Source organism: Chroicocephalus ridibundus, chromosome 3, assembly GCF_963924245.1.
Source record: "Chroicocephalus ridibundus chromosome 3, bChrRid1.1, whole genome shotgun sequence".
Lineage (NCBI taxonomy): Eukaryota > Metazoa > Chordata > Aves > Charadriiformes > Laridae > Chroicocephalus > Chroicocephalus ridibundus.
In genome coordinates, this window is record NC_086286.1 from 112163394 (window position 1) to 112185264 (window position 21871).

A 21871-nucleotide genomic window follows, 5' to 3' on the forward strand; every position below is an offset into this window, starting at 1 on the left:
GCATTTCACATAAAATATAAAGGTAGTTAGTACAAGGTACTTCAGAAAAAAAACCAAATTTTTAAATAAATTATTTCCAGGCATCTTTGCTTCCTTATAGCACATGTAATTTGTATTATGTGTGTGATTTTTCACCAGTCTTTTTGCTCATGTAAATGTTGCAAGATCAAAAGATAACTATCTCAAAATACTTATTTTTAGGGACATTGACTCTAAAGTGTTACCTGAAATTCTTCTCTCTTCCCATTTCAGTTTAACTCAACATTAGAAACTAGTTTGTTTTCAAAACGTGTTACTGGTCCATTCAAATGTTAATAAGAAATTTGGATCTATTCATGGGGTAGTACTCTGTGTTGTAGGATTATTTACTACTTGTGATTGATTAAGTTTTTTTTATTTTATAGAGGAGACAAAAACTGAACATTTTACATCTTGTGTAGCCATTAGCTTGTCATTTGTTCACCTCTCCTTGCTGTGTGTAGATGTGAAAGTGAGTTTCTGAAGATAAGCTTGAAAATACATCTAGTAAAGCTAGACATGTAATTGGATGCTTAATTAGGTAGAAAATGCAGTTTCATCTCACGTGCCTACACAATTGAGCCCGCAGGCTTCTGTGTTTGTTTTTCTTCTTTCCATAAGTGTCTGACAAAAAATAAAATATTTCAGTGGGGTACAGAAAATTATGATGATGGGTGCAGTCTTTTAATGTTTAATGTAGGTCCTGCTATTAGTTATCTTTTACTGGCTGTTTCCACCTCACACCTGAGCTTAAGATATTGATGTCCTTCAGCCTCTCTGACATGTTCTGAAAAGATTTGTCTGCAGATGAAAGCTTTTAGGTTAAAGCCATATCATTTTAAATGTACAAATACAGCCAAAAGAGCCTACCACTCTTTTTGGATAATTGTTCCCCAGCTACACAATATAAATATGTTTTAGACTAGCAGAACTGCATGCAAGTGGGAAAATTAATGTTAGGTTTGTACAGCTGCATTCAGATCTTTTCTTTGTGTTTAGTAAAGGTCATGGCTACTGCCATCAGTGATAACCACGGCTGTGGTTCGTGGAGGCTTTTTGCCTGGTTTTGTTTCAGTTAAGCTTGTAAAATACAATTGTTGGTGATATACAGGAAGCCAGGCTTAATAACTGGGTGTTCGCTTCACGCCTTGAACTCCATGGGTTTGTTTTCCAGAATGATACGGTGAATTCTCACCAACATATCTCTATATGCAGATGTCCCTAGTTCCTAGATGTAGAATTAATATTTGACAGTGTCGTTTTAGCATTATTGCAGTGGTGTGGTACAACTTGCATTGTTGTAAATGTAGATTTATTGCTGTGTAATATCACATATACTTTATCCCTTGTAGCCGAAGTTGGTGACTGATAGGAATTTGACCTGCCAAAAATATCTGAAATTCATCTTTTTCTTGTTTGTTTGCCTGTTTGTTTGTACTAGTTGTATACATTTTTAGTTGGTGATTGCTTTTTCTTCTTCAGTACAGCAGGTAAAAAAAAAAAGGTTGTGATTTTCTCTAATAAAACTGAAAAAAACCCACTGCTAAATCTGTTACAAGAAGTATTAACATTTCTGAGAAGCATATATTTTGGAGATAATGCTGTGGATGGGGTTGTGTGGGGTTTTGGTTGTCGGTGGTTTTTTCTTCTTTTTCATTGTTTTTGGTTTTTTAGATGAATACTGGCAGAATCATCCTGAACTCCACGATATCCCTATATACTATGCCTCCTCTTTGGCCAAGAAGTGTATGGCAGTTTATCAGACATATGTCAATGCCATGAATGACAAAATCCGCAAGCAAATTAACATCAACAATCCCTTTGTCTTCAAGCATATTAGTAATCTGAAGGTAAGCTTGTTGTCTTACAAAAGAGGCAGGGTGACAGAAGAGTTCATATTTGCTGAATAGTTTGCATGTTTACTATCCTAATAGATGGGTTAGGTACAGGTTTATATCTGAGTTATCTGCCATCCCAGTGTTTAGAGGGCTGGTTGAGGGGAACTTACGCCCCAACTGGAGGGAAGAGATGCCATCCAGAGGGACCTTGACAGGCTTGAGAGGTGGGCCTGTATGAACCTCAGGAAGTTCAACTAGGCCAAGTGCAAGGACCTGCATGTGGGTCGGGGCAATCCCAGGCACAAATACAGGTTGGGCAGAGAATGGCTTGAGAGCAGCGCTGAGGAGAAGGACTTGGGGGCGCTGGTAGACAAGAAGCTCAACATGAGCAGGCAATGCGCACTTGCAGCCCAGAAAGCCAACCGCATCCTGGGCTGCATCAGGAGGAGCGTGGCCAGCAGGTCGAGGGAGGTGATTCTGCCCCTCTACACTGCTCTGGTGAGACCCCACCTGGAGTACTGCGTCCAGCTCTGGAGTTCTCAACACAAGAAGGACATGGACCTGTTGGAATGGGTCCAAGGAGGGCCACAAAGAGGATCAGAGGGCTGGAGCACCTCTGCTATCAGGACAGGCTGAGATTGTTGGGGTTGTTCAGCCTGGAGAAGAGAAGAGTCCAGGGAGACCTTACAGCAGCCTTCCAGTACCTAAAGGGGCCCTACCGGAAGAATGGGGCAGGACTCTTTATCAGGGAGTGTAATGATAGGACATGGGGTAATGGCCTCAAACTGAAAGAGGGTAGATTTAGATTGGATATCAGGAAAAAATTCTTTACTGTGAGGGTGGTGAGGCACTGGAACAGGTTTCCCAGGGGAGCTGTCAGTGCCCCATCCCTGGAGACATTCAAGGCCAGGCTGGATGGGGCTTTGAGCAGCCTGGTCTAGTGGGAGGTGTCCCTGCCCATGGCAGGGGGATTGGAACTAGATGATCTTTAAGGTCCCTTCCAACTGGAACCATTCTGTGATTCTGTGTGATTCTGTGAACTTTTTTTCCACTATGGATCCCTGCTTATAGTTTGCTCCTTATGGGCATCAGTAGGAGGAACTTCCCTGCAAAGGGCACTTTGGGTGGGATATAATCTGTGAATATAGGGCTCTATTTGTACATTGTTCAAGGGTGCAGCTATGCTATCCTTCATTTAAGTGAGTTATGGTAACTGATATTCTCACTGTTTGTCCATTTAGAGTATGGATCATTTTGATGATATTGGCCCAAGTGTTGTGATGGCGTCCCCAGGTATGATGCAGAGTGGCTTATCCAGAGAGTTGTTTGAGAGCTGGTGCACAGACAAGAGAAATGGAGTCATTATAGCAGGGTACTGTGTTGAAGGAACCCTTGCTAAGGTGAGTTGCGAATGCATCATGACTTCTTAATTTGAAGCAGTATTCATGCTATGTTTAAAAAGAATTGGCCAATAGCAAGTCTCTTTATTTGTATTTACTGAGAAGATTGTTGTCAGGTATGCACAGTTATGTAGTCAAAGCTAATTGCTTTTGGTTCATACTAATGAAAAGTATAGAAAATTTGCATATGGCCATTTCCAGTGATGCTATACAGAATAATCTTTTCTATGAGCAGTTATCTTGTCGTGAGAAAGAATAATTGATACTTTTCTCCATGTTTAGAACCCTCCACCATTTAACTTTTTGAGAGGGGAGCCCTAACCCTAATTCTCGAGGAGTCAAATCTAACTGATTTAGATTTTAAATCTAAATCTTCAGTGTCAAAAATCACACTGCCTTGTGCACGTTTTGCCACTGTCCAGTTGTAGAGAATTTAATCCTTCCTTACGAATTCCAGCAGCTAAGGGCAACCAGGGCGTCTAGTTTTGCCTTTAGAGATGGGAATCACACAACTGTTATAATTTCAATGCAAATATGAGATGTGTCTGGAAGAAGAATGAACACCCAGATCTGCTGGGGATGCAAAAGATGAAATGGTGTGCGTTGTGCATGCTTTTTTTCATTTGTGAGTGTGTATTTTGTGAACTTTGAAGATTTTCTTCAGTTCTTCACATTTAACTTGGCTGCCAATATTATTTCATTGATTTTTGAAATGTAAAGCATTAGTTACATGGTGTCTGTAGAACAGTTTCAATTTTTTATTTAAAGTACTCTTTTTTTTTTTTTTAGCACATCATGTCTGAACCCGAAGAGATCACAACTATGTCAGGGCAAAAACTCCCACTGAAGATGTCCGTGGATTACATTTCTTTCTCTGCTCACACAGATTATCAACAAACTAGTGAATTTATCCGGGCCCTGAAACCTCCACATGTGGTTAGTATTCATGCTGCCCATTTCTCCAGAGGGGGATTCATCAAAACAGTTCACAGCCTTGAGTCATCAAGGCAGGTACTGGTGTCTAGCAGTAGCCAGCATCCCCATGCTTTGAATATTAAAAGGTGGAGATTTAACCATTTTTCGCCATGTTACCTTAGCAAAGTAAAGATGAACTTGCTCTCAACACTCTGCGTGTGGGATATCTGGGAATGACTTTCAAGGGGTACGGTCCGTAACTGGTTTCAGCAGCATTTTGCACAATTAAGGTACAGTATAGGACAACATTAAGTTGGGGACACTGGTATTGGAATAATTCACTGGAATTTGCCCCAAAATAAAAGAGAAAAACATTGACTGAAAAAGAGTAGGCCAGTCTGTAAGAAGGTATGTAGTAGGCAGCACTTGTGGGGAAAAGCATGAGCAAATCCCAGGGAGCAGGAGGTGTGAAGGACAAGAATATGAAAATGAGAACTAGGATCTGAAACTTGCTGAGACTGGGGGAGAACCAGTGTGCAAGGACAGATAAGAAATAAAACAAATCATAGCGGAAGAAAAGAGGATTTAACTTGTCAAAGAAAATTGTGAACTTAATAAGCATCCTCTCTGAATTGCATGTTTATTATGTATGTGTTTATCCGCATGCAGACACAAAAATGTAAAGCTAACTAACTTTTGTCATTGAACTTAATATTTCCCTTTCGTAATATAACAATGTCGTTGTGTATGAAAAGTTAAATGGAATCTCTGTAATGCATTCTGTTTATTTGCATGTATTTTTCTACTAATACTCAGGGTCGTGAAATGCCTTTGAATAATGCATAGAATTCAAAGACATACATAGAACTCTGTGTAGTATGATTGAGCTAATGTTTCATATATTGTGACCTCATGAAATTACATTTTTATATAGATGAGGTACAAGTTGGCAGTTTTCTTGGATAATTTGTTAGCTAGACATGTCTGTCTGGGCAAGTAACTTTGCTAAAAGGAAAACTGTCTTTCCTATAGATTTTAGTTCATGGTGAGCAGAATGAAATGGCCAGGTTGAAAGCAGCACTGATACGGGAATATGAGGATAACGATGAAGTTCATATAGAAGTTCATAATCCTAGGAATACTGAAGCTGTGACATTAAACTTCAGAGGAGAAAAACTTGCCAAGGTATAAAATCAGTATTTTTTTATCTGTACAACAGTATTTTTCTCTGGGATAAAAACTACATATTTTCTTCCAAGCTTCTATTTTTAATTGGCATTAGATTGTGTATGTTTTCCAGGGACTCACATACTTTATGTGAATGCTTTGTATTTAATGTTGTATTTGGGCTTTGGTTTGGGGTTTTTTTTGGTGGGGTTTTGTTGGGTATTTTTGGCTTTTCACTCTTACAGCCTTTTCTTTTGTTACATCTCAGAAAGTTTATTGGTTACTCTGACTTTCTTTTATTTTCGGAGTTAATTTTATACCGTTTGATTTTTTTCTGAGAAAACTGTATTTCATCTCTATAATTACCTTTAAGCTATGAATACTTCAGATTGCCTCATTGCACTGTATGTGCTTTTCTTTCCAGGTGATGGGATCTTTAGCAGATAAGAAACCAGAGCAAGGACAGAGAATTTCTGGAATCCTAGTTAAAAGAAATTTTAACTATCACATCCTTTCTCCATGTGACCTCTCCAGTAAGTAAAGACAGTGATGTGCTCAGTAGGTAATTGAAACTTACAGTGTCCTTCTTTAGTCATTAAAACATGTACAATACTGTGGGATTTTTTCCTGTAATTTTGTGCTTGATAAGCAGTTAGTGAACATCTTGGTTTTTACGTTGGTTTAGTTTTGCCTAAAGTTCTGAACTGTCGTACTGAGAAGAAAGGCATTCAGTTCATTGTCCTCTGAAGTTTAAGATCTTTTCTATTTGTTCTGTAAAAGACAAGAAGCAAAATTCCATTTCCCTTTTGATTACCTAAAACTTCTTCCTCTGCGTGAATATGCATAAAACATCAGAGTGAGAACAGAAGAGCACCTCGATCAATTGTCCTGCCAGTTTCTAAAATGTCATTAATTTTTAGTGTAAAAAGCTACAGTACAGTGAAAATATTTGTGTATTGCTCCTGTGCTGTTTATTACTAAAGGGATTGATCTATTCTCAAAACAGAAGAATAATTAAATGTAAGGTCAGAAGAGCTTGGGGGAAAAGCAATTCTGCTGTCCTGGTTCGTTGTTTGCCTCTGATGGGTATGATAAAATAACAAGCTCTTGCTGCTTTCTTAACCACATATATATTATTTGTCTTACAATAGATGTTCCACCCTCCTCTTTACAAATTGTCCTTTTCAACCCTCTTTCTCTAAATGTATCATTGCTTATCTATAGTGGCAATTTTATTTAAGTAAGTCAAAGGGATAATTTCTAATACTTTTTAAAATTCTTTCAGATTATACAGACTTGGCGATGAGCACTGTAACACAGACACAAGCCATTCCATATACGGGCCCTTTTAATCTGCTTTATTATCAGCTACAAAAACTTACCGGTGCGTATTTGGAAAGACATGTTTGTGATTTATATTGGTCAACTTTTAAAACAACTTCCAGTCTTCAGAGGTCTTCTGAGTGGAAACTTCTTTGCCAGTAACTGAAGGGCCACAGTTTATTTCATATTTGACAACTTTTATCAGATTATGCAGCTTCTGCCAGATCCAGTTCATGAGTACGGCACGTGCTTTTTTGGCAGATTCTACTGTAGTTGTACTAGAAAATCATAAACATATGGCAATATAGAACCTAGGCTGATTTTTATCTCTTATCAGCCCCCAAAGTGAGTGCCATAGCCACTGTGACGCAAAATTTATTAATTGAACTTTTCTCTCCAGACCCAAAATAGAATGGGTTATGCCATCCAATAAATCAAAACAAAAGTTCTGTCCTCCTTTGTGACAGCCAGCCTCCCTCCCCAGAAGGCAAGAATCTAACCTTCTGGACTTTTTCTGAGTGAGAAGCCATTTAAATCTGCCACTAGTGTGATCCTCTGTGCTTCTGTCTAGCTTAAAGGTTAGGGGCAACTCCTGTCGTAGTTTGTTAAAGGCACACGCGCTTTGCAGGATCCCTTCCCAGATTTAAAGCTCAGGAATTTTTCTTCTCTAGTGACAGAATCTAACTCATATCACTAGTGGAAAAAAAACCTGTATTTAAGTTGATGTTCAGGTCTCGTAACCTGAGTGCTGCCCGGCACACAAATGCTTTAGTTTTAAGCTCTGTGCTTAAGGAAGCAATGGGGTTATCCTTTAAGGGTATAAGAGGAGCTGGTTAATTCTGCAAGTGGAGCACTAAATGTCTCTTTTCTTTTCTTTTTCATTGGTGTATGCACACCAGTGTACTAAGCCAGTCAAATATGAGAATTCAAAACAAGTAAAATGGCCAATATTACATACTAAAAAAACCCAAACGCTCCAGAACAAAGAAAATAGTATTGTCAGGTAAGGGAAGAGAGTATGTGCTTCCATTTTGTGAGCTGTTCTGAGCAGTTGTGATTATAACAGACAGTCCTCTTATTCTTAAAATGACCTGTTTTCTTATGCAGATAAAGTCAGTCTTGCTTTCTGTGTAATTTTATTCTTGCTAACCGTTTGTTGTCACTTCTTAGGTGATGTAGAAGAAATAGAAATCCAACAAAAACCGGCGCTGAAGGTTTTCAAAAATATTACTGTGATCCAGGAACCAGGCATGGTGGTCCTTGAGGTGGGCATTGGTGAGGGAGAAAGAAGTATTTTGTTCTCCAGTTTCTGCAAAACAATATCATATAGATGCCATGCAGAATTACATGTTTTAAGTAGTTTTCTGTCGGAAGACAAGTAGAGTGAAAGCTAGAACAAAGTTCCCCTGGAGCTATGGTCCTGTGTTGATGCCTCTTGTTTCTTTTGGCCACTGCTATTTTCTTTTTTTGCCGTGGGTCAAGAGCGTAATGGCAGATTCACTGCCCTTTTTTTATTTGGCAAATAGTAATTGGAAATAATGTCTAATGGTGTTCCCTCCTTCCTCCCACCCCCACCGCAAACAGCTGTGGTAATTAATGACTATTTCATAAATGTGTTCAGAAACATTCAACGGCTTGAATTTTTTGTGGGAAGTTACTGGGATACAACAAGTTAAAAGTAGTTAATAATTTGGTGTAAAATGTGTGACAGTCATCCAAAGCTAGAATTCAGAGAAAAGCAAATAGGAGAATGCGGTGAATGTTATATTGGTTTTATGTTGCATTACTCACTCAACATAATGGGCTCAAATTATGAATTTATTTCTTTTTTATCTTCCAGTGGGTGGCAAATCCTGCTAACGATATGTATGCAGACACCGTGACAACAGTGATACTGGAAGTTCAGTCAAATCCCAAAATACAGAAAGGTAGTAAGTTTAGTGTATGCTTATTTAACTGAGGCATTTCTTCTTAATTTTTCTGTATCAAGCTTAGAGGGATATAATGCCTTGCAATAGATTGCAATCCCCCTATTGTACTTCCTCTCCTTATGAAACTTTCCAGGGAGTAAGGTTTGCTACTTGAAAACAGAATTACAACTTGGTCTTCATTATTTTTGACACGTTCATTTGTTGAAAATGTCCCATACATGGCAACTGGTAGCTGCCTGTGGAAAATGTGACCTTATTTTAAATAAGTAAAGGAAATGTGAGAAATAATGAGCGTTAACAATAAAAAGGAGAATCAAAAAGTGAGAACTGGGCTTGCAAAGTTTTCTATTTTAAAATGTGATAAGTACAGGGAACATACATTTAAAATGTACGTACTTCCTTGACTCTTCCATCTTTTTTTAATACATTTTCATTATAAATTGTTTAAACATATTTATCTTATATAGCTTTTGGATTATTTTTCATCAAAGTCAGTTAGGAACCAGGATGTACCAATTAGCCAATTTTTCCTCCCGGCAAATGTCTGTGAAAGTAAAATGACTTTTTCTTTTCAGCTGCAGTACATAAAATTTCCAAAAAAGTAGATATGGATGTGTATAGGAAGAGAATGGAGATCATGCTTCAGTAAGTTGGCATATATTTTTCTAAAGGAAAATGATCACTCTTAATTGTGTAAATACAATAATTTTAGGATAATACAGTTTAAAGATACAGTTACTTAAAAATACTTTATGCAAATTCTAATTTCTCTGAAGGCCAGGAATTAAGTAAAGAAAGAGGTACAGTAAAAAGTTCTCAGCATCATTAAAATTTTGAATACAGGGCCCAGTATTTCTTCCAGAAACGGATTTTTAAGTTGTGTCCCAAAATTATGCTAGAAATGGTTATGAAAATACCTTTTCGGATCACGTCTCTTTTAAAACTTATTCTGATGTATGTTCTGTTATTTACATAGAAATCTTGCCTCTTTTGAAATGAAAGAATTCCTTCCCTTCATTTATGATAAGATTTATTTCGGTAAAATACTTACTGGTATGTGACACCCACTCTTATAATAATATAGATTGGTGTTTGTTAATTACATCTGAGTGGCTTAAATAACAGTTGCTGAAAGGAGATGCTCTGCTGACAAAATGCCTTTGGAACCCTAAGGTTAATAGAAGGAAAAATGTAAGTTTGCGGTTTGGCCACGTCTTACACACATAGGTCTTTGTTTTAGGGATATGTTTGGAGAAGACTGTGTGAGTTCAAAAGAGGGCTCTGTCCTGTGCGTCACGGTTGATGGAAAGACCGCAAACATTTCACTGGACACTCGGGTATGTACAGCAAAGCACTTGCTTTTGTGTGCGCTCTGTTTAGCAGAGGCGAGTCTCCTGTCTAGTACACAGTGCTGCCTAGAATATCATGTACCCATTTGCTGAGGCGGTGTTTTTGTATTTGGTATCGAAACACCTTAAGCCGATTCACTTTTCATTCCTTTCATTGACAGTTTCACCAGCTGATCAGTACCCAGCCTTTCTGAGAGAAATACTGATCCAGCTGCAAGCTGAGTTCACCGAGTTTGTTACAGAGGCATTTCCTAGAGTTTTCTGAATTAAAAAAAAATGCTAGCAATGTTTATGTAACAAATCCAAATGTAAATTTGGAAGACTACCCAGTATTTTTCAGAAGCTCTCTACTTAAAAATTAATAAAAAAAGATTGTAGAGGAGAAACTGATTTAACCCACTAATTTTTTTTAAATGCTTTTAAAACATAGGCTCTGGTCTTAATAATTGAACAATCACAGAGAAGGAATGATGCTCATAATTTATTTTTTTTGTCATCTTGATCCTTTTGTAGCTAAATTGAAAGCCTGAAATACTCACAAAAGTAAATACTTTATTAATTTACTAGCTAGGTTCAGAATTGGATGTCATGTATGTCAGAAGGCTGCTTTAGTAAGCTGTCACACCTAGTTATTCGAACAATGTGGAACCGATCGAATAAATAAAACCATGTCCTTTATGTCCTTAATTTCCTTAAGCATTTTAATGTGTTGACTTTCTGTCATTATTAATAATGTATTAAAAATAGATAACGTATTACCACTATACACAGTAGTAACATATTCCACTGGAGCAGCTCTCAGGTGCTGTCCTTAGAGACTACAATTAATGTTTTAAGTTAATGTTTTCTACAAACCCAGAAGAAAAGGTTGGTCTCTGCCCAAAACTTGTTACCTGTTGAAACAAAGCGAGTGAATGTTAATTATCTTCAGAGGATAGGGAGTTACAGTTTTGTGGTTAAAACACAAAGCTCGCTCTGTCAACTTTTTTTATTTTTTTAATAAACGTAAGCTACATTTCAGTGTATACAGAGTACAGAAAAAATACAGGACTGATGAAGAGAGCTCTTGCAATAGAGAAAAAAGTAATGAGACTGGAAAAAAATGCATACTGCTTACTCGAGAAGTTAGGTTTCGTTTTCATATAATATTGTACTGATATACGTCAGTATTGTTAAAAGACTTGTGCACTGACAGAAACTCTAATGGCAACTCAACTGCAACACTGTGTATCTTTGTAGTACTTATTTTACATACTGTGTTGGCAGTGGCAAGCTTGTCCCATTGTGAACCAAGTTTTGCAAGAAAGATCTGTCCTTCTTTGTGTGCGTATGTATCTTCTTATAAAACTTTAATAGCTTTTAAATAAAAAACAGTTTAGTATAGATCTGACGATATGGTGGGAGATGGATTTATTTTTGCCACGTTAACTCTTAACACAGTGCTCTTGCAGTTAGCATGCTTTTACCAGCATTGCTAGATAACATTAAATGCATGTTTGCTGCTTCAAATGCATTTTTTTCCGCAAAAACCTTTATGGTTGAAAGGAGCTACTTGTTCAGAAGAGTAACAAGGTAATACTGGATTAGAGAAGGTAAAATCTTGGAGCTAAGAAAGTCCACCGGATCATGAACAGTATGACTATGCAAATGCTGCCCTTTGTTTTTGAGGTAGAGCAGTCAGGGGACTGGGTTTTGAATGTTGATGAACTAGCATGTTTGGGATGGGCATCTTTCTCTAGGAAGACATTTTAAATTGTTTAAGTGATAAATGAATCTCTTTGGGGTTTTATTTTGATGTAAATGTTATCTTATGGGCATGGGAAGATCATTGTGGAGACTCGCCGAGTACAGGAGCCTGTACCTCTGTCATGAATGCACATGTTTTACAATATTAACCTGGTACAATGCAGGTGAATTCACACATAAAATGAAATCTCTGAGGACTGAACCTTGTGTGTGTTTATTTGATTTTGAATTAATTGTGATCTATAGAACTTAATGCATCTTACATAGTAGTTTTGAAACAAGTTATTAATCAAACGTAAAACTCGAGATGAGGCTTGTTGTTCCTTAGCAGGACTTCCGTAAGTCTTCTCTGAACTCTTCTACATGTTGGCAGACCGTTTCAAAACATACAGTACTGTTCCTGATGATAACTTTATTTTCAATTTTAATGACTACTTTTTCCTTTCCCCTTGTGAGCATTCTTCACGTGTGGAAAAGGGATATGAAGTGCTAGTTCTAACATGCTTTTTTTTATCCCCAGACAGTGGACTGTGAGCCAGGAAGTGAAGATGACGAATCCCTTCGTGAAATGGTGGAACTGGCTGCACAGAGGCTTTATGATGCCCTCAGCCCAGTGTGCTGACCTCTGTAGATACCTAGGACGCATCAGAAAAATCTTGTAAATGTTCAATTTATTTGGACTATTTTTTAAGAGTAAATAAAAATTTTTTCTTCGGTAAGTCAAATGTATCAATTCTGTGACTGTGAAACTGCCAAGTTACTTCAAATGATGGATGACAACCTTATAACAACTATATTTTGTGCATATAGTTTGTAATAAAATCAGGCAAAGTGTGCATATGTTCTTCTTTCTTGTGTGCACGTACAAGAAATAAGAAAAAAAATCTTAACCTATCTAAATGTAGACTTACAAAAATTAAATTGAGATAATATTTTTGATGAATAGTTGGAGGATAAATTGGATGGTTTGGGTTTGCGTATGCTCAGAATCAAGCTTGTATGTATGTCAGGGAAGCAATTATCTGCCTGAAGTCAAAGGGGGCTTGAACACATTTAAAATGGAGTGCGTGTTTGCATACTGGGGTTAATTGGAGCTGTAAAATTTATGTAGGCAGGCAGTGCCGTTAATTGGGATAGATGAACCAAATCAGCTTCAAGCGAAGTCGGTGCTTATGACTTGTAACGGCCTCACGTGGGAGTCAATGGCTGCTGTCCCTGTTTCCGTGACAGCCCCACCACGCTCTGCTCCCGCTCCGTGCCAGCCACACCGGCTTCCCGGGCAAAGAAACTGGCTATCGGAACCTAGAGAAGAATTTCAGATACAAATGTGATACTGCGAGTTAGCTGGGGTTGATGCCAAACAGTAAATCACGCTGAAAAATGTCCACAGAAAGTGAGTTTTCTACAAAAGAACATTAATCTTTCTCTTGTACACACTTTTTCCCCCGCCCCACCTTTTCTCAGCTGGTTAAATTGGCACCTGATAACCTTTATAGCAGCATTAGTGTATTAGTAGAATTAGTGTATTATTAGTATTAGCAGAATTAGGGACGACTTTCCTCCCCGAATTGTACGTCATTAGCTAAATAAATAGGAGCATGAGCTCTTTTTGAGAAGAAAATCGCATTTTCTTAAGCAGGACGCCTGTCTTCGGAACAGCTAATCTTATTTTTTAAATGATGCGGGGTTTTGTTTTTTTTAAATGTGCGTTCAGCCATTGTAAGGGGGAAGGAGGAGGTGTTACATCTGCCGGGGGGGGTCAGGTTCCCCACCATTGTCCTTCCCTCCCGCCGGGCCCAGCTCCCCCCGCCCCGCCGGGCCCAGCTCTCCCCGCCCCGCCGGACCCGCCTCCCCGCGCTGGGCCCGGCTCTCTCCCCTCGCCGGGCCCGCTGTGGATCTAAAGCGGGGCCTCCCTCGACCCACAGCCGTCCCGTTTCCCGCCGCAGAGGGAGCGGTGCGGCTTCCTCCCCCTCCCCCTTCCCTTCCTCCTTCCCCTCCTCCCCCCCGGTGCCGGCGGACGTCCGGCGGCGGCCATGGCGCTGGCGGAGGCGGGCGCCCGCGGGCGGCTGCTGCTCTGGCCCCGCGTCGTCCTCTTCGGAGACTCCATCACTGAGGTAGCGGCCCTGCGGCGGCCCCTCAGGACACCCGCGTCCTCCCCCACAGGCCGCCGCGGGGCTCCCTCGGGTCCCGCCCGGAGCCCCGCGAGCGTCCCCGGTTCCTCGTACCGGCAGCGGCAGCCCGCCCTCTGCGCCCCGGTTCTCCCTGAAGGCCGCGCCGGCAGGGGCCCGGCGTTAGACTGTGCCACGCACGGGGCTTTACTTATTAATTTTTTAAGGAAAAAAGGAGGAGCCGGCGGCTACGGCGGGAGTGGCTGTGTGTGTCCCAGCCGTGTGGGGCCCCTCCCGGCCGGCCGCCGCCCGAGCGGGTGCAGGAGGAGCCGGTCCGGCGGGAGCATGGCGGCTGACCCCCGCCCCGAGCCGCTCTCCTCAGGGGACGCCGACCCTCGGGGCTCCTCCGAAAGCCCGCTTTGGTGGAGGATCCGCAGGGATCGGCCTGGCTCCGTGGGGCGGGAAGGAGACCAGTGAGGCGGGAGCGCGGCCCAGCGTGGTTGTGTCCATTGGGTCTCCTGCCGAGAGTGTTCCAGGAGCTTTCAACGCCTGATGGGCTTTTATGAGATTTAGAGCCTTTTTTTTGCAGAAATTCACGGAGTTCCTATGTTAGAAGTGCGATCTGGTAAAAGTGTAGCTTCTGGTATTTTGCTGGCAGTGGCATTTTCATAGAACCGTATGAAAGTGTCCAGGTTGGAAGGGACCTTTAAGACCGTGGAGGCCAGCTGTCAACCCAGCACTGCCAAGTCCCCCATAAACCATGTCCCTCAGCACCATGTCTACACGTCTTTTAGATAACTCCAGGGATGGTGATTCCACCATTTCCCTGGGCAGCCTGTTACGATGTTTGATAACCCTTTCGGTGAAGAAGTTTTTCCTAATATCCAATCTAAACCTCCACTGTTGCAACTTGAGGCCGTTTCCTCTTGTCCTGTTTCCCAGACCGGGAGGACAGCCTGTTGTCTGTCTTGACCCCCATGCTCCTCCCTGTCCAGGTTCCTGGTGTGTCCCTTTTGTGCAGTTCCCTGCAGTGAGCTCCCCCAACCCACAGACACTGTTCTGCGTCAACCTGACCACGCCATGGCTTGCTGAACATCTTTTTAGAGGCAGTACCAGCTTTGTAGTGTTCATGTTGGGTCCCTGCCTTCTGCTGCATGGTGGAGTGGGTCACAGAGCCCATCTGATGAGTAAGGATTTGGCTGAAGACAAAGGTTATCTTTAATGGAGATCAGTTGTCTAAACCCACTCACGGTGCAGCTCTGTAAGCAGGCAGAATGCTGTAAGGGGGAGGACGGCGTGGCAGTGGGAATGAGGAGAAGGGGTTCATTTTTCCACTGCTAGAAGAAGTTGGCATCGGAAGTAGAAAGTAGAAAAGTAGTAGCAGAAAGGAAGTAGAAAAACGAAAAAAAAAGCTTCACTGGCCAAAATGCAACTGCAGCCTGACAGCTGCCAGTTTTGATTACAAAGGGACCACAGGGTCCCTCTCTCTGTAGGGATGGTCCCATGTTGTCTCTGATGCCAGTCGTGTCTTTAGGTGAGACCAGGGCTGGTGGACCTCTGCGGGGACAGGGCAGGCCAGGAGGGAGGAAGCGTGGCGCAGCAGTGCCAGAGGCCACGCACAGAAACCTTTTGAGGGGGGAAGGTGCCGGTGGTGGGAAGCGGGTTCTTCCAGGGAGGGTCTGACCATGTTCCTTGCTTTCAGTTCTCCTTCCAGGAAAACGGCTGGGGGGCATTCCTTGCTGAGAGACTGGTCAGGTATGAGCTTAAATTTCAAAAGTAATTTCTAGCATGCAAGTAGCCATGCAGCTTTTCTCAAAGCAAGCCAACACAAGTTAATATTTAATGCATATTTATTTATTAACATTTGTATATTTATTAAAGTGTAACTGCCTCAGTAGTAACCTGCCCAATACTGGTGGAAACACTCGTTGGGTGTTTCTTTCCACTCAAAGCTTGAGTGGAAAGAAAAAAGTCCTTGGTGATTTTCAAGATTGTAGCTCTGGTTTCATAGTCTAAGTGACAGGTAAGTACTACACGTGCAATTTGTGCATGCACTTTCAAAACATAAAGTTGTAATCCCACTGAAAACTCCTCCGACTTCTCATTGTTTCTGAGAGGGACGGAGGCAGGTACCCTGACAGAATGGTTCAAAACTTCCCAGGTTTTGTTCTGGCGGGCAGAGGAGAGATGGTATTTTTGAGATGCATTTCTGTTTCAGAAAATGTGATGTTGTGAACCGCGGGCTCTCGGGCTACAACACCAGGTGGGCTAAACTCATCCTTCCACGACTGATCAGTAAAAGTGCCGGTGCAGAGAGTACTGTTGCGGTTACTATTTTCTTTGGAGCCAATGACAGTGCTTTGAAAGGTACGGTACCTTTCTTCTTGTTTTTGTTTTTCTTTTTTCTGTGATCTGTTCTCTTAAGACTAAAACTGTAAAACAGTTTATCAGAAAAGGCAGAACATTACACAGACTTTTCCTGCCACTCCTCTATAAAGCAGCTGCCCTTTTTTCGTTTTTACAGTAGGTCGCTTTCAATCGTTTTATTTGTGTTTAAACCATGCAGTGCCTTCTATTTCTCTCCCAATTACCAAATGTTAATATTAAAAGTAAATTTCAAGGTGCTCAAGAATTAGTCATATATCCGTCACCTAAAATTGGAGTTGGGCATCTAGATGATCTTTCTGCCTTTAAAGCAGTCTGATGAGTTCTTGGCAAATGAGTTAACGAAATCAGGGCAGGTAGCGTTTGCGTTCTCTTTAAGGTAAGCACGGCGGCACCCAGAGCTAATCTAATCAAAATTATAACCTCAGTGCGCAAAGGACTGTCTGTACATCCATGGGAATTTTGAAATTTTTCTCTGCATCCAACAGAGAAAAAAATCTTAGCTTTTGTTTCTGGTGAAGTTTGAGGTGATTATGTGATCTAACATTGAGATACAGAGTTGCACAACAAAGCATCTTTGGAAAAAAAAAAAAAGTTATTTTTTCCCCCCTCTGTCCCTCATTTGTGTTAGTTGGAAGCGCTGTGTTTAAACTCTTGCTTTGTCTGCTTTTGGGTATTTGAGGAATGGCATTTTTCCCATGACACCTCCTTGAATCGACGTCTGAGGTGAACTGCTTACTGAAAAGGAGTGCCCACGTTCACACGCTGTGTAAAAAGCATGTTGTGTAATGAATCTGTAAGCAGTGTGACGCGGCTCACGCCTGTGCTCCGTCCCCTAGCAGATCTGAACCCTAAGCAACACGTTCCTTTGGAGGAATATGCTGCGAACTTAAAGAGCATGATACAGTATCTGAAGTCAGTAGACATTACCGAAGACAGGATTATTTTGATAACGCCGCCACCTCTTCAGGAATCAGCTTGGGAAAAGGAGTGTCTTGCCAAAGGTAAAAGGATGGTGTGGATGGGCAGAATTTCTGCATTTTACGGGCAGAGTGTAAGTTGCAGATCCCGGACTGACAGGTGGTTAGCTTCGTGCTTGGGCCAGACTGCAGTCCTGTGCTTTGAGTTGATGGAAAAGGACTGCCAGCTGTTTTGCTAAATAGCTTTTGGATAAGCTCGTGGAGTAACTACCCGCTAATTAGTAACATCCTTTTGAGAGCGTGGATTGATGTGTTGTTCGTGTGTGAAACGGAGAGAAGTGGCCGCCCATTGAGAACATAGGTTTTGCCGGGATGTCCTAGGCAGACTATGTCATGGCCTAGCAGCTTCCAAAATAACATGAATAATGGAAGAAATTTTGGCATCGTGTGCCTTAGAAAATTTTTTATAATAGTCGCAGCATATTTCACATCTATTTGGATAAGCAGTAATATTCCAGCCAGGTTTATTTTAAATTTAAAAAAACACACAGAGAATATCATATGTAAGGACGCTAATAAAAACACCTGAAAAAGAAGCAAAATGTGATTAAATGATTTCTCATTATGTTGTTCGAGCTAATTCTAAAAATCGAGGCACAACAGCACTGCTTACTTCATGTTTCTCAGCTGGTGGAAATTGCCATAATCCCAGTGACGGTTTATCCCTCCTGAGAGCCTGTCCTCTTTTCCATTTGGACAGCTTGTCCAGCTCTTCCACGTTTTTAAAAGACTTTTGAGTTAGATTCAGGTAAATACAGAGCTGTCACCTGAGTTTTTGCAGGATTTTCTCTAATTTAGGTGCTATTGCGTGTCCTGAGTTGTGTACTCAAAGTGGTAACGTGTTGAAACTCAAAGTGGTAACGTTTTGAAGATGACGTCATGTTTAAACAGCATTAAATTAGACTATGTTATTGCGTGACTTCACCTGAGGGAGCTTTGGTGTGTGGCAGTGATAACTGTGCAAAACGGATTTTGGACTCCAGGGACTTTCAGCCTTATCCAGCAGGGTAGTTTTTATGTTTAATTTGGAAAAGGTAGAGAAATTCCTAGAGTGATGCTCACAAATTGTGTCAGGCAGCAGCAGCTGTAGCAGGTGAGGTCAGACACCAGGCATGGCCAGTACTGTATATGTGAGAGCACATCCCTGGATAGGGCGTGAGGGACAGGCCAGGTGCGGAGCCTTTCCCGGTGTGCGTCCCGCTCCCACGAAAACTGCTCTGGCCGTAGTTTGCAGAACATAGACCCGTATTGTGCTTTTGAAGATCTTTGAGGGGAGCACACCACAAATGCTGCTTATCTGGCTCCTAGCTATCAAGTAACTGTTTTAATATGTTGTTAATTCATTTTCGTCGTAAAGTTATCCTTTTTATGGGGCAGGGAGGGAGGAAACTTGGCATTTACGGTGTTGAATCTGCCAGCGTCTGTCCAAAAGAGAGATTGCTGTCTTGGGATGGAAAAAAAGACAGGGTGATCTCAGACCGTGGGCTGCAAATAAGGTACTGTGGGCACAGTAGGCAGCAATATCAGATCATCTGCCCTCAGCCAGTACCCAGGAGAAACAGTCTGCTTATTTCTAGTTTTGTCAGATAAATACCAGGGCAAAGGAGACCTGTGAAACATGAGGATGATGATGTTCACAGGAACATTCACCCAGGTGTAAAAAGAGGTGCAGAGAGAAACTCAGCTTCCAAATGAGAGTGCCGGGGGGGGGGACTTCTGTTTGTAGTTGGTTACGTCTGCTGGTTTAACACGCTGATACGCATCACGGGCACCAGAGAAGACTGAAATCAAGCTGTATGTGTCACGACTGCTAATTGTTTTGTTTCGGACTGATAGGTGACAAATTAAATCGCCGCAATGCCACCACCGGGGAATACGCCCAGGCCTGTGTCCAGGTAGCGAGGGACTGTGGAACGGATGTACTCGACCTCTGGACACTGATGCAAAAAAATCAGGTATGATGTCACGAGAAAGACTTTGAAACTGTCGTGAACTGTGAAATGTGTAATTTAGTGTGGAGGAACTTAGTAGTGCTGCATTATCACTGAAATGATACAAAATATATCCAAATCACATTTTTGGGAGAGGGAAAAAAGAATTAATCCATACTGCTTCATACTGGGGTAGAAGAAATAAAGCTTAATACAGCCTGATCATTCTGTTTGGTTAGCAGATGTCCCCTGGGTGCTTTACATGTAAATAACCTTTTGCTTGGACTTTGAATCATGGTTTAGGTTGGAAGGAGCCTCTGGAAGGCACCTAGTCCAGCCCGCTGCACAGCGCTGGGCTCACGTCACAGTCAGGTCGGGTTGCACGGGTATCCTGCTGAGGCTTCGGACCAAATGCCCAAACTCCTCTGTGTGACAGAGGTTGCAGGCTTTCTGTAAGCAGATAAATCCAGTTTGGACACTGAATCTTTCCTCTCTCCTGCACTAGACTGTTCAATAGTGCAGCATGCAGTAGTGCAGTAGAATCCATGTTTTGGTTGCATCACTTAATCCCACGAGCGTTTCCCGATGAATAGCAGGGACTTTGGCCATCAGAACCTTCTCTTGATATTGCTGCAAAGGGTGAAAGATAAAACCAGTCGATCTACCATCTGGTTTTGAAAAACTTATTTAAAAATTATTCAAGACCTAGTTGCAACTAGCAAAATACGCTCATACATGATTTTAACCTCCCCCGTAGGATTTCTCTTCCTATTTGTCAGATGGGCTCCATTTATCAACAAAAGGCAACAGCTTTCTGGCAGCACAACTTTGGTCACGCCTGGACAAAAAACTGTCTGCTCTTCCTTGGCTGCTTCCTTACTGGCGTGACGTGGACCATACGAACCCCGAGGCCAGTCTTCTGTGAGATCCCTGCGGGAAGGAGCCAAGCGGCCGAGCCGGACCCAGCCAGTCCAGTTACAACCAGCTGGTGTCCAGCAGCACACTGCCAACACCGCCAACCTGGGGAACGGGGTAGGGAGGAGTCCTCTGTCCGTGCGTGTCCCTGTCCCCTTCCCTTGGTCTTTGGCAGAATAAAGATGAGGCCACTGGAGGTGTGTTGTGGGGTGGTTTATCTGCACCCTGCTTGTGCCGGTAGTTTGAACATCTGAGGGAGTGGGCACCTCTTTCCTTGGAAGAAAATGAGAGTCTCGGCTGCCCTGAGGAGTTCCTTTGGGGACTACACTTTGATTAATACCATCTACTAGCTTTAAACACCCAGGAGCTGGTAAGAGGCAGCAGTGTGGAGTTTGTCAAGGGCCATTAATGTCAGTCCCGATTAATTTATTTGGCTGTAACATAGCAGTAAAAGCTGTTGTCTGAGCTTTAGCGAGGCTTTTGATAGTGATTTATTGTAGGGGTTTTAAAGTTTAACTTACTTTGGCAGCAGCCTCTTGCATATACACAGATTTCAAAACATTGCGTGGTTTTGGGCAGCATTAAACTCGTTTGGAGCAGCTCGGATCTTCAAGAAGCTACTAGAAAGGGTCTGCAGCTCTGCTGACAACATGAGTCATAGGTAATATGCCACCAAGCGAAGGAGACATTTCAAGTGAGCTTTGGCCTTCATCCATAATTTAACAACTGATGTAACAGCCAAGTGCTGCATACTGCATATAGTTTTTGGCCAAGAGAACACAATCAAAGTACAAAACTACATTTACAAACTTTAAAAAATGGCCTGAAGACTAGATGAAATTCAACAAGCAAAGAACAGAAAAGAAAGAAAAAAATACAGGTGGTTTGGGAAATAATTGGCTAGCCAGCCAGAGAGCAGAAGAAATGAGACTACTGCTGGAGCATGGATTAAAGAGAAACAGGGTCTCACTCCAACTAAAAACCCCATGGAATTCTGGGCTGTATTAAGCATTACATTGGCACAAAGCAGACGAGGCCACGAGTGAGGCCGGGGGTGACGTATTTATTATGCATTGGGTGAGGCAGAGACTGAGGAAAGAGCATCACAAGGTCCTGCTTCGTTAGTGCCATGGGGCTGCCTTTACCTCGCTAAATAACTAAGGCAAGTTGGCCAAGACCTGTCATGACTACGGAACAGCATTATAAATTGGAGTTAAGTAGTTATTTTTCATGTGCCTGGAGCTAAGACCAGAAGCTGGTTTGATTTATAAATGTTTATGAACATTAAACTGGACTGTTCTTTCTGTAATAAATGCTTACAGTAGAAACTGGCTGAACAGCGGAAGGGGCTCCCTGTGGAAGGTGTGGATCTTCCTGTGTTAGATGTTACGAAGAAACTGTGCATTTCTGGAATGCTGCTTGGATTTGGGAGTGGATTCTGTGATTTCCTGCTCCAAACCTCTATTTTCATGCTCCCAAGCACACGCCACTGCCTGGTTTTCATCAGGGAAGTAAAGACCTTAGTGCTGAGAAGAGGTACTTGCACATTTGCCACCTGGACAAGCATTTGAATACACGCCTGTACCTTAGATACGAATGTCACCATCAGAACTGACCCCAGTCCCCAGGGCACAGACCAACACCGTTCCCAGTAGGAAGCAGCGCAGCCCCGTGGAGGCTCAGCTGAGTTTCAGAGGGGAGCAGTGAGAAAGAACAGCTCGAGTCTGGCAGGTTGACAACTGAAGAATTCACATCTTTTCTAAAAGGACTGCACAGAAACAGCTCTTGTGTAACTGATGTGTTTTTTTGTTTTTATATATAAAAACTTTTTATTGTATTGGGAATTAAATTAACTCCTCACACAC

The 21871-nt window shown here is 41.8% G+C and overlaps 2 protein-coding genes across 4 annotated transcripts in view; both read left to right on the forward strand.

Moving 5' to 3' along the window:
- The window catches only part of CPSF3 (cleavage and polyadenylation specific factor 3), a 20792-nt gene extending 8269 nt beyond the window's left edge, over positions 1-12523 (forward strand). For both annotated transcript variants that reach the window (XM_063330447.1, XM_063330448.1), the window contains 11 exons: positions 1693-1868; positions 3098-3256; positions 4046-4192; positions 5204-5356; positions 5763-5871; positions 6624-6722; positions 7832-7926; positions 8502-8589; positions 9168-9237; positions 9833-9929; positions 12208-12523. In XM_063330447.1, coding sequence (XP_063186517.1) covers positions 1693-1868; positions 3098-3256; positions 4046-4192; positions 5204-5356; positions 5763-5871; positions 6624-6722; positions 7832-7926; positions 8502-8589; positions 9168-9237; positions 9833-9929; positions 12208-12309 — 1295 coding nt within the window. In that variant the 3' untranslated portion in view covers positions 12310-12523. The remainder of the gene's footprint in view (positions 1-1692; positions 1869-3097; positions 3257-4045; positions 4193-5203; positions 5357-5762; positions 5872-6623; positions 6723-7831; positions 7927-8501; positions 8590-9167; positions 9238-9832; positions 9930-12207) is intronic.
- Positions 12524-13687: 1164 nt separating this feature from the next.
- IAH1 (isoamyl acetate hydrolyzing esterase 1 (putative)) lies at positions 13688-21868 on the forward strand. Of its 2 annotated transcripts, none has more exons than XM_063330458.1 (6): positions 13688-13801; positions 15498-15550; positions 16014-16162; positions 17020-17184; positions 18997-19115; positions 19849-21868. In XM_063330458.1, the coding sequence occupies exons 1-6, from the start codon at positions 13721-13723 to the stop codon at positions 20014-20016; spliced, it is 735 nt and encodes a 244-aa protein (XP_063186528.1). In that variant the 5' UTR covers positions 13688-13720; the 3' UTR covers positions 20017-21868. The 2 variants fall into 2 exon arrangements, with proteins under 2 accessions (XP_063186528.1, XP_063186529.1); XM_063330459.1 differs by having other exon boundaries at positions 17023-17184.
- Positions 21869-21871: the final 3 nt, after the last annotated feature.